This window comes from Alnus glutinosa, chromosome 10 (genome assembly GCF_958979055.1).
Source record: "Alnus glutinosa chromosome 10, dhAlnGlut1.1, whole genome shotgun sequence".
Lineage (NCBI taxonomy): Eukaryota > Viridiplantae > Streptophyta > Magnoliopsida > Fagales > Betulaceae > Alnus > Alnus glutinosa.
Window position 1 is genome coordinate 27531547 of NC_084895.1, and position 14824 is coordinate 27546370.

The 14824-nt window shown below is 35.6% G+C and overlaps 2 protein-coding genes and 1 long non-coding RNA gene across 4 annotated transcripts in view; all 3 read left to right on the forward strand.

Moving 5' to 3' along the window:
* The window catches only part of LOC133879392 (putative disease resistance protein At3g14460), a 154108-nt gene that overhangs the window by 121392 nt on the left and 17892 nt on the right, over positions 1–14824 (forward strand). The gene's annotated exons all lie outside the window — the stretch shown is intronic.
* On the forward strand, positions 4441–8356 carry LOC133878867 (uncharacterized). Its single transcript, XR_009902010.1, has 3 exons — positions 4441–4708; positions 6585–6656; positions 8024–8356. It is a non-coding gene; the product is annotated as an uncharacterized LOC133878867 (long non-coding RNA).
* On the forward strand, positions 10408–13407 carry LOC133879290 (putative disease resistance RPP13-like protein 1). The gene is made up of 3 exons (XM_062317820.1): positions 10408–12068; positions 12226–12570; positions 12789–13407. The coding sequence occupies exons 1-3, from the start codon at positions 10408–10410 to the stop codon at positions 13405–13407; spliced, it is 2625 nt and encodes an 874-aa protein (XP_062173804.1).

The window sequence follows — 14824 nt, forward strand, 5'->3', positions numbered from 1 at the left end:
AGGGCCATGGGGGGTGGTTCGGCCACCCCTAAGCTGGCCTTAGGCCACCCCATGGCCAAAATGGGGGTGACCGGCCACCTCATTTATTTTTTATTATTTTCTTTTTTAGTTTTTTTTTTTTAATATTTTAAAATTTTCTTTTGATTCTTAAATTATTTTAATTTTTATTATTTTTAATTGAAAATATGACATGTGACAAGGTTATTATAGGAATATTTCGACAAAAATGATCTTTTTTGCATTCTTTGATAGTTTTGAAGGTCAAAATGCGAGAATTAATAATTTAAGAGACTATTTTAAAAACGATCGGTAATTTAAAGAGCTTTTACATAATTTTCCCTTGAGTCAATAACTTTGTGCACGTGGAGGGGTCACCACAATTAATCAATCCACGGACGGAGTTCAAAGCTATGATCGATCACTTTCACTATCTAAATAGAAGGAAAGAAACAAAGATTTCGGCGTATCATATTCAAAAGCAAGAAGATTTCTTATTAATTGTGTGACGTACTCCACAAGGCCGTCTCCTATATATTAGCTACTTCAATTCTTTGGTGTACGTACTTAAATTTTGTCACTTCACGTCAATATGATAGTAATGGATGCAAGAAGAATTGTAGTGGGCGTGGGCACCTTTAACTTTAACTTGCTTTTTTTTTTTTTTTTTTTTCTTTGGGTCTATTGCTTTTGGTTGACATGGTTGTGCACTTATCTTTGTAAATTATCTCTATTGCTTTTGGTTGGCACGATTTGAAGACTCACTTTCTCTCTTTATAAAGGGGAATACGATTTTCTCCACTATTATTGATCTGAGAATATATCTGCTATATAATAATGAACTGCATATAATGAAGGAGTAATGTTTGATGCACAACATTTGTATATACTTTGTAAGATAATACTGATGTGAACATGATTTTCATTTTCGTGGAAATGATTTTATTTATTTTTGGGTTGTTTACTAATTACTATTTCATTTTCATGTCAACATTGTTGTACAAAGTATGTACAAATGTTGTGTAGAAACATTACTCATAATGAGATATTGATTGTCCTTTCCTTTATGTGGTGGAAACAATTCATAGTCAGGCGGCTAGCTAGCGTGCATGACCTACTCTGAATGGACGTTTAATGATGTTGTAATTATAGATGTTTGATTATATATAAATGTTAGGGATAGAAATTTCTTATAAGTTGGGTTGCAGTAAAAAGAGTAATGTTATACGCACTTTTACTTTTTCATCTATTTTCATATATTTTTTTTAGATGGTTTTTAAAATTAATATTAAATTTGGGAGAGTAAATGTTAATTGCGACAATAATAATTTTAAGGATCTCCAATAAAGCAGAAAATTGCAGAATGAAAAATAAATTAATCACACATGACATTAATATTATTCTTTTCTTTTTAGTTTGGAAAAACTCATAGATGCTTTACCTTTCAATTTTAGCTCTTTGAAGTTTGTTTAGCGAACTCTTTTAAGCTGTTTTGTTGGTGATGTGAAGAAGAAAAAGCAGTTACAACAAAAAAAAATAAGACAGTTTAAAAGAAAGACGTGCTGCGTTCATGATGAAGAAGTTCTTTAACGTCGTTAAAAAATTATTGAAATGGTACAAAAATTGTATAGACTGGTGTGAGCCTGTCTACTCTCCACCATTAATTGTTTATGCATTTATATGAATGAGTGTGTTGTGCATTTCTTTTTTCAAATTGCCATTTTTTTCGAAAGGCAATTGTGTCCATGAAATTTCGTTCATTCACATTTTGGCTCCTTCTTTTGGGCATAACGCCTTTTCAATTCCTTATCTAATAAAGGTAGCGAACACTTAAAAGAATAATAATAAAAAAAAATAAAATAAAGATAGCGAACTAAATTGATTCAATCCCCACGTTCCATTTCCTTTGATTTCTTCCCTTGCAATTTGCAAAGAAGAAAAAATAGGTAGGGCTGTGAAAGTGTTTATTGTCTATATTGTTATGATTTAAAATTATTAAATAATATGACATAACATACATGTTAATTGCTGTAAAATTTACTCTCAATCAAATAATTTTTTTTATCCACGTAAAAGGAATAATTATTAGCCTCTGTTATATGTCCGTTGTGCACTTCTAGATTGTCATCTCTCTCTTTCACATTTGGCTTTTTCCTTTTTGTTTTTTTCTTTGTTTTTTTGAATTCAATGGTCCACTCACACGATATATTGTCTCTCATTACAATATCAAAGAAATGTCTCGGCATCTGCCGACGACACACGATATTTGTTTTTCTTCTTTGTTTTAAAATTAAAATTATTTAAATATTTAATTAAGCCAGCCCTGAGTATATCATAACTATATAACTTCTAAATAAAATCATTTTTAGTATAGGTCTCTACAAAATGATTCTAGAAGAGAGTTTAACATTTTTTTTTCCTATTCAAATATGGGAAAAGGGTTACTGGGGATCAAACTACAAACAGACAGAGGGTTACGGGGGATCAAACTACAAGCAAACAAAATCACAACGAAAAAGGGCAAAAGGCAGCGAAACACAAATACAAATAGTAAACAGTAAGCAATGGTATATATATCTAATTAGAGTTGCAGCCAACTAACATAAATCAATGATTGAACAGAGAGATGAAAAAACCTAAGGGCATCTCCGGCAGGAGTGCTACTTTAACCAATAAGTTAAATTTGACTATTTTTTTTCCTTCTCTTTTTCTTCCTCCAGCAGAGTAGCTATTCTAACTTTTTGCTAACTTCATGAATAGTGAATAACTATTAGTGGCTATTCACGGTTCACATATCTACTATTTTTTTATTGTTTTTTTTTAAAAAAAAATTTTAAATTTTTTTTTTCTCTTCCCTCTTTCTCTCACTCCTCTCTCGCCCACCGGAGAAGACAAGGTTCGACGCCGACGCTGACGCCGCTCCTCTGAATAGGCACCGGTCTCCTCTCTCTACGCCGACGCCGAGATCCGACCGATCCTCCCAAAGCTCCGGCGTAGAATGAGGCCGTCCTTGACGATCCAGATGTCGACGCCGTCTACGTACCCCTGCCCACCGACCTCCACGTACACTAGGCCATTCTCGTCGCCCAGAAGAAGCAATGCCTGCTGCTCGAGAAGCCACCATTGATCGCACCGGTTCTAGGTCTTGGGTGTGGGTGGGCAAGTGGAGGTAGAAGTTGAGGGATTTAAGGAAGACCCGGTAGGTGCAGACGTGGAGGCCATCGATGAGCTCGTCCTCGTCGACACCAAGCCCAACAAGCTTCGCAGCGAGATGCTCGACCTTCAGCATGTCGTTGCCTTCCTCCCCCACACCAAAATCCATGCCTCCGTCAACTACACCGTCACCGTCGGATCCGATCTCTGCATTGTCACTACCGGAGATGAGTTGGGGTTGGGGGTTGGGGGAGAGCGGAGAGTGAGAGGGAAAAGTGAAAAAAAAAAAAAAATAAAGAAAAAGATTAAAAAACAATATTTTAAGAAAATGAAGAGTGGAATAGAGATTATTGTTGGAGTGTTTTTAAGATAGCCAGTGGTTAAAGTAAAGATTGGTACTTTTTGAGTAGCTATTTTAACTCCAACTGCTGGAGATGGCCTAACGTGAGACTATTCTCTTTGCTCTGTAGCGGTTATCTCCAGAAAGAGAGCAAAAAGAGCAGCTTTGGTTGCAGAGGAGGAGGGAAGCAATCATGGTGCTTTTAGGGTTTCGTTTTTTAGATTATGGTAGGTGCTTCTTCTACCTTCGGGCGTCGTCGGCATCCTAGAGGAGAAGGGGCCGGGATTTTATTCTCGTCCTGTTTCCTGTTTCTAGGGTGGAGAAGTTGCTTTTATGTTTTTTGTTTTATGTTTTCTTCTATCGGCTTGTTGGGGTGTACATACTGACGGCTGTTTTCTCCCATAGAAAGTCAAGATTTGTGTTTCAGGGAAGGGAAGGGTCTCCATTAGAAGCGAAAAGAACTGTCTGGAGATGACACACGAATCTTGTTGATGGTTTCACCCATATCGCCATTCCGAAGAGCGAGGAACTCCAGGTGTAAAGGCCAGGAAATTAAATATAGAGTTTTAGCAATTAATAAATTACATTTATTAAATAGATGGGATAAATAATTATATTCTAGGTAGTAATATTTATGTTCAGAAAATAAAGTAAGTCTATGTAAAAATAATAGAACTATAAAAATAATAATAATGAGTCCTAATAGAATAAGTAATTAATTGAATGGATTGAATGTAAAGGGTTAAATGAGAGAAATATTAGAAATAAGGGTCCTGATGTAATTAATAGAAGTTGAGGTTTTAAAATAAAAAGAAATCCTAGCTTGCCACATGTCACCTCCTGATTGGTCAAGAGAAGATTACATTATCCTTTCTCAACCAATCACTTGAAGACACATGGCTCTTTATCTCTCTTCTCCCTCCCCACACGTAGCACCCAGCCCTTTTCCTTTCCTCTCCTTCCTCCCCACACACACGCGCATCCAGCCGAGAGATTGAGAGAGATGATACCGTGAGAGAGAGACCGTGATGGAGAGGAAGAGCTGAAGGTCTGGGTCAGGAGAAACCCGAGATTTGTGGGAGACACAACGACCCATTGAACCCGAGAGAGAGCTGAAGGAGATTTGGACTTATTGGAGGCACGATCTCCGGTGAAATGAAGCGATTTTCGGTGAAAATCAATGGGGATTTCCGGTTATTTCTTGTGAAGCCTTCAAAGGTAATTTTCGTGTGATTTTGTAGTTCAATCCCCTGTTTTGTTGGCCGTGTGGTTTGATGGGATTTTTTGGGGAAGGACCGAATGGGTTCTTAGGGTTTAATTTTTATCAAAGTTTTTGTTGATAACCGAAAGGGGTGTGGATTTTCTAGGATTGTATGGGTCTTGATTTCATTAGTTTAGGAATGAAATTTAGTAGATGAATGTTGGAATTTCGGTGGCAGATTTGAGAGTTGTTTTGACTATGATTTTTAGGTCTCTTTCCCTGAATTTTGTAGCAACCGGTTGGGTGAATTTCATGGGTATATATGTTGGATTGGTAGGTTCTGAAATTGAGAATATTTTTATGGTTGATAACTCCCTGTTTTGGGTGAGGATGGCCGAATGGATTAGGAAGCTTTATTGTTCTTAGGGATTGGTTTTTAATTGTGGATTGATAGGTTATTAATGGGTTATGTTTGGAAGTTTGGATTTCATGTTAATTATTGGGCATCGATTGGTGCTTTGTTATAGAACTTGTGGTGGTTGATGGCTAAGATATAGGGCTTCGATTGGTATACTTTAGGTGTTAAAATTCTGATTGGGTTGGTTATATATTGGTATGGAACTTAATGTGTATTGCTATGTGATTTTTGTAGAGAATCTATGAGTGTTGGCACTTTAGAAAGGGGAGTTGATTTTGATATTTAAGAATAGGTTGCTAATTGTTGATTGTTGTTTACAAATCAAGAGGTTTATATTTTTGAAGTGATCTTTAGTATTTGGGTTGGCTTTATGTGATTGGATTTATAAATACCTACTGATTTGGGAATGATTTTGAGATTATGCTCATGGTTTTTTCTATTGAATATTATTAGGATTTATAGAAGCAAAATCCAGCCCTTGTGTTTGAATGATAGAAGTGTGGTTTGCCTATGGGTTGTGTTTTGAAGTTTGGACTTGGTGATTTCTTGTGTTAGCTATTATGGTTGATATTGATGAGTATGTAATTTTAGTTATATTGAAATATTATGGATTGTTGGTTTGATGGTGATTTTGTGACTAATAGAGAAGTGGATCTTGATATTTATAGATATATTGTTAATTATTGGTTTGAGAAAGGTTTAGGTTGAATGAAGTTGTTTGAATGTTATAAGTATGTTTTGAGGCTTTAATTTAATAGGGACTTATTTAAAGGTTTGTATTGACTTGTGAACATGGCTATAAGTGGTTTAGAGGGTTAGTAGAATCATTTGGTTATGTCTATGAGCTATGATTTTTGGAAGGATTTGGAGACTTAATGATTCACTTGGTGATGCTTTGACTTAAGTAAGTTATTAATCGGTGTAATGAAGCTTTGGTAGAGAACATGCTATTTCCATTTATGAAAGAGATTGAGTTCATTTGTTTATGACAATGTATTAGGTTATGGTGATAGATGATAAAGTCTTAGTTTTGGTACCGGTGGAGTAATAGGAAGACTTAGTAACTAATACACATATTCATGTATTCATAATATTTTAAGGTATCATCAAATTAGATTCAAGCCTATTAAGTGTGGTATGTATATATATATATATATATATATATATATATATATATATATATATATAAATAGGTATGAGTCCCATATAAAATGTTAACTAAGTAAATAAATAACAAGCCAATAATGGATTAATAATAATAGTAAGGTGATGTAATAATAATAAATAGGCAAATAAAATAGTAAACGTGTTCTAAAAAGAATATATAAACCTAGAATCAATGGTAACCTAATGATAGCTTAAGGTATCTTAACTAGATTTATACGCGGGTAACGCAACGTGTGAGCACGCGGGTAGTCTATGAGCCATAGAGTATAGAGTTCTATAACGTTGTCTAACGTTATAAGTATTTGCAGGGTCGTGTCATAATTGGAGACTTCAATGGGTTCTTCAATGTAGAGTTGGAGTCGTGAGTCCAATGCAGCCAGGTGATATTTTACTCACTGAAAAACTATTATTGTTATGTTTATTAGAATAGCAAAATATATGTGTTTTATAAATTCGAACCAACTGTATGTTGATTATCTGTTTTGGTTGATTTGAGTAGTTTCAACTATGTTCAAATAATATTAATGATGTTATGAAATGATGTATGGATGAAATGTGTAGAATTACTTTTAAAGTATTTGAATGTGAACTGCGGTTGGGATTTAAATTATGCAAAGTAGAATGATAAAGTTTCATGTTAATTGGTTTACTGTATTTGAAGAAAGCATGATTTGTAAAGAATAGGAGAATAGAGTTTGAATTGTAAAGCATAAAGCATGAGCATAAAAGGAATGAAAGGACAAAGTACAAAGAATGAAAGGAATGAAAGGACAAAGCACAAGGAATGAAAGGATTGACATAAAGAATGGAAGGACAATCATGAGCATGCATATCATTGTTAAATTGTATAATGTTTTCATGCTATAGAATATTGTAGTTTTTATGCTAGACGTATTAGTATGCCTAAGAGTTTTAATGGCAAAAGAGCTTATGTATACTGTTATCGTCTAGTTGCATAATTTTAGAACATTGAGCTTGGACGAACAAGAATATTGTCATGGTTCGGTATGAGTAATACAACGTCCTAGGAGTAGGTAGATGAATTGTCGTGGCACGTCAGTAAGAAGTGCTTGGATACCCGAATTTTACTCTAGAAACCGCATGGACAACTATGTGCTCGACATGAAGTTGTAATGCCCTACGATTCCGTGTTAACCATGTTCGAAAAATGATAGTAAGCTTGAACTAATGAGCGAGATGGCATGTTTTAAGCTTAGTGTGCTTGGTTTTGATGCTATTGGTTGCGATATCGGTGTGGCTTGGGAGTAGGTAAATGGATTGTCGTGGCACATCAGTAAGAAGTGCTTGGATATCAGAGTCTTACTCTAGTAACTGCATGGACAACTATGTGCTTCGACATGAAGTTGTAATGCCCTAAGGCACAGTGTTATCACAGTTAATAACGTTAGGCCTATGTGCATTTGAGCTACCAACATAAAAGTATTATTGTAGCTGGGTTTATACGTGGTTGCTTCCAGGCCAATGGAACTTCTACGTATGGGTCCAATTACATAGTATGTTTTAAATGTTTTCTGATAGTCGGTGTTTGCTATATCAGCTATAGGGGTTTTCAAACAAAATTTTATAAATTGGTAGCTGTTATAGTGTACACGAGACTAAAAAGAAAAGTTGGTTCATTTGGAAAACTCAGTTAGTTTAATATCACTGAGGTCTCGGTATTATGTACTGAGGCGGTGAACTCATCATTTCACCTATACGGATGTGGCAAACCCCCACAATCGTATAGATGATGTTCCTCTGGCTGCAGGTACTCCGGTCGTAGTGATGATGTTATAGATGTGCACGTGGGATATTATGACCAAAGCTCGCCGCGACAGTCGTAATTGCAAGACCATGGGTGTCTTCAGTTTTATAGGTTTTGTTATGGTTTGTGACGCTTGTGTCACCTAATCTATGTCAAGCCATTTCTGTTATGTATTTGTTATATTGAGGAAAGACTTAAACAGATAGATGTTAAATGGCTCTTGTTGTAATTAATTGGTGATAGATGTTTGAGACATGATTTCCTCTATTAGATTTATGTTTTCCGTTGCATAGTTAGATAAATGTCATACTTTGATTTACCAGGTACATATTATGGGATATGTATCACATGTTGGCTTTGCGACAAATCGTCGTGCCACTGTGAAGATCCATTTGTATTTTAAGAGATTAAAGTTTATGAAATATTTTGTATAAAAAAAAAAAAAAAAAAAAAAAAAAAAAGGGTCGTCACACCAGGGATTTGGTGGCTTTGCTTGGTTTTGTTTTGGATATGAAATTTTTACATGATGCGGTTGCTGGATTTGTTGGAAACAATGGAGCCGATCATTGCACAGGTTTTGCTTCATGGAAGCTTGCAGAGACGACAGCATATGGACCTCTGATGGGATGGAGGCTTGGGTGAAGAGTGGTTGCGTTTCTACAGTAACCGCTCTCTTGCACAAGGGGCACAAAGCCAAGGATTTCAGAAAAGCTATGGTTTTGAAACCGTTCGATTATCAAGGAAATTAATTCGGTGTTTTAGTGCAGCCAAATCGTCGTGCAAAAAGGAAAGTGGGGAAATTGGTTTTGGTCCCTCCGGCCAGTAAGGTTTTAGTTGTTTTCTGTTTTGTTTGTAGTGGGTTTCTTATGTAGCCTGCTCTGGGATTTTTAGATCATAACCTAGTCTGTAAAAGCTTTTTTATAACTTGGAATGTATGTCCTCTCTTAGATCAAGTAGAGTTTCATGTATTGTATATGCATTTTTTGTTGTCTAGGTTATTTTTTAGCAGCTGTGGTCTATTATGGTCTGAGTCTAACTTTGTCTGGGTGGAGGAAACTCTACCCCTTGTGCCTCTGACATAGTTTATTAGGGAATCTTTGTAACCCTGAACATTAGACCTTTTGGTCCCTTTTTATATATTAGATGGGATCTTTGAATAAAAAAAAAAAAAAATCGATGATTTGATCCAATCAAATATCTATATATGTTCACACATGCACAAATTACTAAACACCTTCTTTATAGTAGTAGAGTAAAGAGCATGTGAGCATTGCTAGTTGAGAAATTATTGTTGTACAACTCTTAACACAACTCTTGTACAACTCCAATAATTTGTTTTTTTTAAACTAACCATTAGATTTGTTTTCCTAGATGTGTGTCATAAATATTCAATGATTGATCTTAAAAAAAGTTGTTAGAGTTGTACGAAAGTTGTAAACGTATCATATCTTTTGCTAGTTACATTGGTTTCTTTCTTTTAGTTCTTATTATATGTTATTTGGACCTTTCATGAGCCTTAGGGGTTGTGAAACGCCGAAAAATTAATTATCGATGGCAATGAAAGTTAGAATTTAAAATTTATATATTTAACTATGTACATATTTTATATTATTGTATTTTTTTTTAAAAAAAAAATGTGGTAACGTTAATTTCATATACATACATGTACCAATTTTAAATTATCATCCATGAAATAAAAAGGATGCTATTCTCTTTTTTCCCAAAAGTGACGCGTCTAATAATTGCATGTGTTTAAGAACATAATAATAATTAATGAAGCCCATTCTTTGCAAAAGATTCCACATGCATCAGATAAGTGTCAAGAATGAGTCCTCGATGAAGACGCTTTGGTTATTTTGTCCGATTTCAGTTGCTTTATAGCATTTTTAGGGACCTCATTAAAATAGCTTTTTAATCATTTTAAAATTATTTTAGTAAAGTAATTTGATAAAAATACATAAAAATAAACTCGAATAGCATCACTCCTATAACTAAAAAGTTTTGATCCAATCAAATATATATCTATGTTCACGTACACTTGGACACAAAATCCAAAGCTCACCAATTACATAATTTAAAATTGACATCAATCACCCACATTCATTTCCTTTGATTTCTTTAAACATTGCAAAGAAGAAACACGTGGGTAGGGCCATGTGCGTCCATAACTTATTTTGCTTTTTCATAAGCATGCGCCATGCAGCCTGTGAGGTCATTTCCCGTTGGCTGTTTCCTGTATATGTATACATGTTACCTTCGGTGTGTATAAAAAGCTAAAGATACCTTGCATTCCAGTCTCATTTTGCTCTGCCCTTTGCAATCATCTTCCTTCGTTTCCTTTGATCATTTCCAAACAGGATAACAACATGGCTGAAATTGCAATTGCAGCTGCAGGCATGGTTTTCTCTCCCATCGTCCAAGTGTTTTTTGAAAGAATGTTGTTTGGCGACTTCATTGACTTATTTCGAGGAGGAAAACTCGATGATAGGCTCTTAACGAGGTTGAAGATAAAATTGATGTCCGCGAATGCAGTGCTTAAGGATGCGGAGGACAAGCAATTTACAATGCCTGATGTGAAAGTGTGGGTTGATGCTGTCTATGATTCTATCTATGATGCTGAGCAAGTCTTGGACGAGATTTCTACAAAAGCCCAGCAACGCAAGTTGGATGCTGAATTTGGAAACTTTGGAAGTAAGGTACGCAACTCCATCTCTAGATCTACTTCTCGTTTTGTCAAGAAGGTAGAAAAACAGATAGAAGAGCTACTTGGCACACTAGATTTTCTAGTAGATCAAAAGGAGAATTTAGGTTTGAGAGAAGGTGTTGGAGGGAATCCATCAGAAAGACTGCCCACCACTTCTTTGGTCGATGAATCTCGTATTTTTGGTAGAGATGATGACAAAAAGGCAATAATTAACTCGTTGCTCTCAGATGGTGCAAGTGGCGCTGATGAGACGGGTGTGATTGCTATAGTCGGCATGGGGGGAATTGGTAAAACCACCCTTGCGCAGCTTGTTTACAATGATGAAATGCTGAAGGACCATTTTGATCATAAAGCATGGGTTTGTGTTTTAGATCCATTTAACATGTTCATGGTCATGAGAACAATTATAGAGGCAGTAACTCAATCACCTTGTGATATTAAGGATAATTTAGATCAACTTCAAAATGATCTTAAGGAGAGATTGACAGGAAAGAAATTCCTAGTTGTTCTAGACGATGTTTGGGAGAAGAATAATGCCAAATGGGTGGTCTTACGTAATGCTCTTAAATTTGGGGCACAAAGAAGTAAGGTTATTATAACAACACGTGATCATGAGGTGGCAAGAATCATGGATGGTAAAGAGCATCCTATAACGGATTTATCAAAAGAAGATTGTTGGTTATCAAAAGAAGATTGTTGGTCACTATTTGCAAAATATGCATTCCCCAATGGTAACTTTAATGCATATCCACAACTTGAAGAAACAGGAAGCCAAATCGTAGAAAAGTGCAAAGGCTTACCTTTAGCAATCACGGCAATTGGGGGTCTTTTGCGGTCGAACTTATGTGTTAATGAATGGGATAAGATATTGAGAAGTGAATTATGGGATTTACGAATTGCACATACAGACATCCTTCCTGCTCTAATTTTAAGTTATAAATATCTTCCACCACCTCTAAGGCGATGCTTTGCATATTGCTCCATATTTCCAAAGGAACACGCTTTCAAAAAAGATGAATTAATCTTATTATGGATGGCAGAAGGATTATTGCCGCAACCCCAAAACTTAACAATGGAAGAAGTTGGTGATGATTACTTCTTTGCTCTTGTATCAAGATCATTATTCCAACGATCCAAGAGGGAAGAGCGTGATGAATATGTAATGCATGATCTTGTCAGCGATTTGGCAAAGTTTATATCTAAAGAGTTCACTTTATGCCACAAAGATGACTATTCCCGTAAAATTCTAAGCAAGACTCGCCATTTCTCTTCTTCTCAAAATTTTGGTATGAAGAAGTTAGAGACTTTTCACGAATCTATGAGGTTGCGCACTATCATAGCGTTAAATCAATTTTTTTATTTAAGATCTGAAATCAAATTTTTTATCACCGTTGATAAGATGCTTACGGGTCCTTATTTTATATGGGATAATGGAGTTGCCAGACTCAATTGGTAAATTTAAACATTTACGTTATTTCAGCCTTCGTAACTCTCACATTAAAAGGTTGTCTGATTCCATATGTAAATTGTGCAATTTGCAAATATTGAATGTATCAAAATGTTTGGATCTTACTGCCTTGCCAAGAGATATGCATAAACTCACTAATTTGCATCATCTTTATTTTCTTGAAACTGGGATAATGGAAATGCCAATAAATCTGGGTAAACTAAAATGTCTCCAAACATTACCTAGATTTATTGTCGGCAAACATAGTGGATATGGCATTGAAGAGCTAGGAAAACTTACAAATCTTCATGGATCGCTTTCTATTTTGAAGCTCCAAAATGTTCAATCTCCTACATATGCTAAGGGTGTAAACTTGAGGTATAGGAAGTACCTTAAGAAATTGGTATTGGAGTGGGAAGTTGATATGAATGCTTCGAAAAGTCATAAAATCGTTCTTAATAGTCTCCAACCCAATACAAACTGGAAAGGCTCACTATTGAAGGCTATGGGGGTATAAGTTTTCCGGATTGGGTTGGGGATGCTTCATTCTCTAATATAGCATCTCTTCATCTAAACAATTGTAAATTTTGTTGTAGCTTGCCACCACTTGGGCAACTACCCTCTCTACAGGACCTCTCGATTGTTGGGTTGGATGGAGTTGTTACGATAGATCATCATTTTTATGGCAGTGGATCTCCTTCAATGAAGCCATTTGGAGCCTTGAAATCTCTATCGTTTTTTCATATGTTGGAGTGTAAGGAATGGTTTCCTTTTGAGGCTGAAAATGAAAGTCGAGCTTTTTCTAATCTTAGACATCTTTCGATTTCTTTTTGCCCTAAGCTTGCAAGTGGGTTGCCCGCCCATCTTCCTTCTTTAGCTGAACTTTCCATTTCTAATTGTCCCCAGTTGGTGGCTTCAATCCCTAGAACTTCTTCTCTATGTAAACTGATGTTTTCAAATTGCAATACGGTTCTATTAAACCAATCGCCGACCGGAATACAGGAGCTTAGCGTCACAAGCTGTCGGGAGTTAGAGCTCCCAATGCACCTGAACTATTCATCCCTTGAAACTTTGACGTTGGAAGATTGTGGTTTTCTCAAGTCCTTTCCAGTGTTCCCAAAGCTTCGTCGTCTGATAATCTGGAATTGTGAGGATCTAGAATCTCTTACAGTTGGAGAACAACATGAACAAGATTTACTCCTCTCGCAGATATAAATCTGGGAGTGCCCTAATTTTGCATATTTTCCACAAGGAGGATTACGGGCCCCTAACCTTAAAGATTTTACGATCTACGATTGTAGGAGTCTTCGGTCACTACCTGAAAAGATGCACATCCTTCTTCCTTCTCTTGATAAATTGTCTATAAATCATTGTCCACAAGTTGAGTCGTTTCCTGAAGGGGGTTTGCCTCCCAGTTTGAATGAAATTTACATCTACACTTGTGACAAACTCTTTGCGAGCCGGTTGGGGTGGGGTTTGCAAACTCTCCCGTGTGTTAGAATATTCTCAATCGGTGACAAATCTGAAGATGCAGAGTCCTTTCCAGATGAGGGGTTGCTGCCTACCAATCTTACCTATCTTTTCATCAGGTATTTTCCAAATTTGAAATATTTTGACACGAAGGGACTTAAACATCTCACTGCTCTTGAAAATTTGGTGATCAAGAACTGCCCTAAGTTAGAGTGCATGTCAGAAGATGGGCTACCTGCCTCCCTTTCGACTCTAACAATCTTCGGTTGTCCTTTGTTGGAGAAAGAGTTGGGAAGGAAAGAAGGAGAAGAATGGGTCAAGATTGCTCACGTCCTCAACAAATATATTGGATGAGCTAAGAGCATTCCCAATGGCTTACGTATTTTTCAATTTAGAATAGCTAATCAAAATCTATTTTATCTAGTTTAGCTAATGAATTTTAAATGCACTATACATCCGATTATCTATTCTTAACTATATATTATTTTTAATTAATTTATTTCATTATAGTATTTTTTTTTCACGTGGGTCCCGCTTCATAACTCCACTACTTTACACACTTTCTCTTAGATCTCCACTATAAAGGGAAAAAAAAAAAAAAAAAAAAAAAGGAAAAACGTGGAGTGGTGGAGGGAAAAAGGAAAAAAGCAAAGTTAAAAAAGTGGAGACGAAGAATAAAAAAAAATGGATAAGTGAATAGTATAACTCTACTTGTAGAGTTCCACTATTTATGGAATTAAGAAAAATCTATTTTAGAGTTGGAATACATAAGCTGATAGAGTCTCTTTTTAACACTTTTGCTATCTATTCTAGCTTAAAATTGCAAATAGATAATCTATTGGGAGTGCTCTAAGAGCATTCCCAATGGTTTATGTATTTTTCAATCTAGAATAGCTAATCAAAATTTATTTTATCTAGTTTAGCTAATGAATTTTAAATGCACTATACATCTGATTATCTATTCTTAACTCTATATTATTTTTTTATTATTTTTAATTTATTTATTTAGATCTGATGTTCAACAAGATTATCCATTCGGAGCTCAAGATGTCGGAGGGATGGGCCTACAACTACAAGTGGAAGCCATGAAGCAAAGCCAACACCAGATCGAAAATGGGCAATACACGACAAGGTCCTCTAGTCTAACAATTGAGGATATCAT

Coding starts and splice junctions, on each gene's coding strand:
- LOC133879290 (XM_062317820.1), top strand. CDS start 10,408: ATGGCTGAAATTGCAATTGCAGCTGCAGGCATGGTTTTCTCTCCCATC. Junction 12,069..12,225: donor ACTTTTCACGAATCTATGAG/GTTGCGCACTAT, acceptor ACGTTATTTCAG/CCTTCGTAACTCTCACATTA. Junction 12,571..12,788: donor GCTAAGGGTGTAAACTTGAG/GTATAGGAAGTA, acceptor ATTTTGTTGTAG/CTTGCCACCACTTGGGCAAC.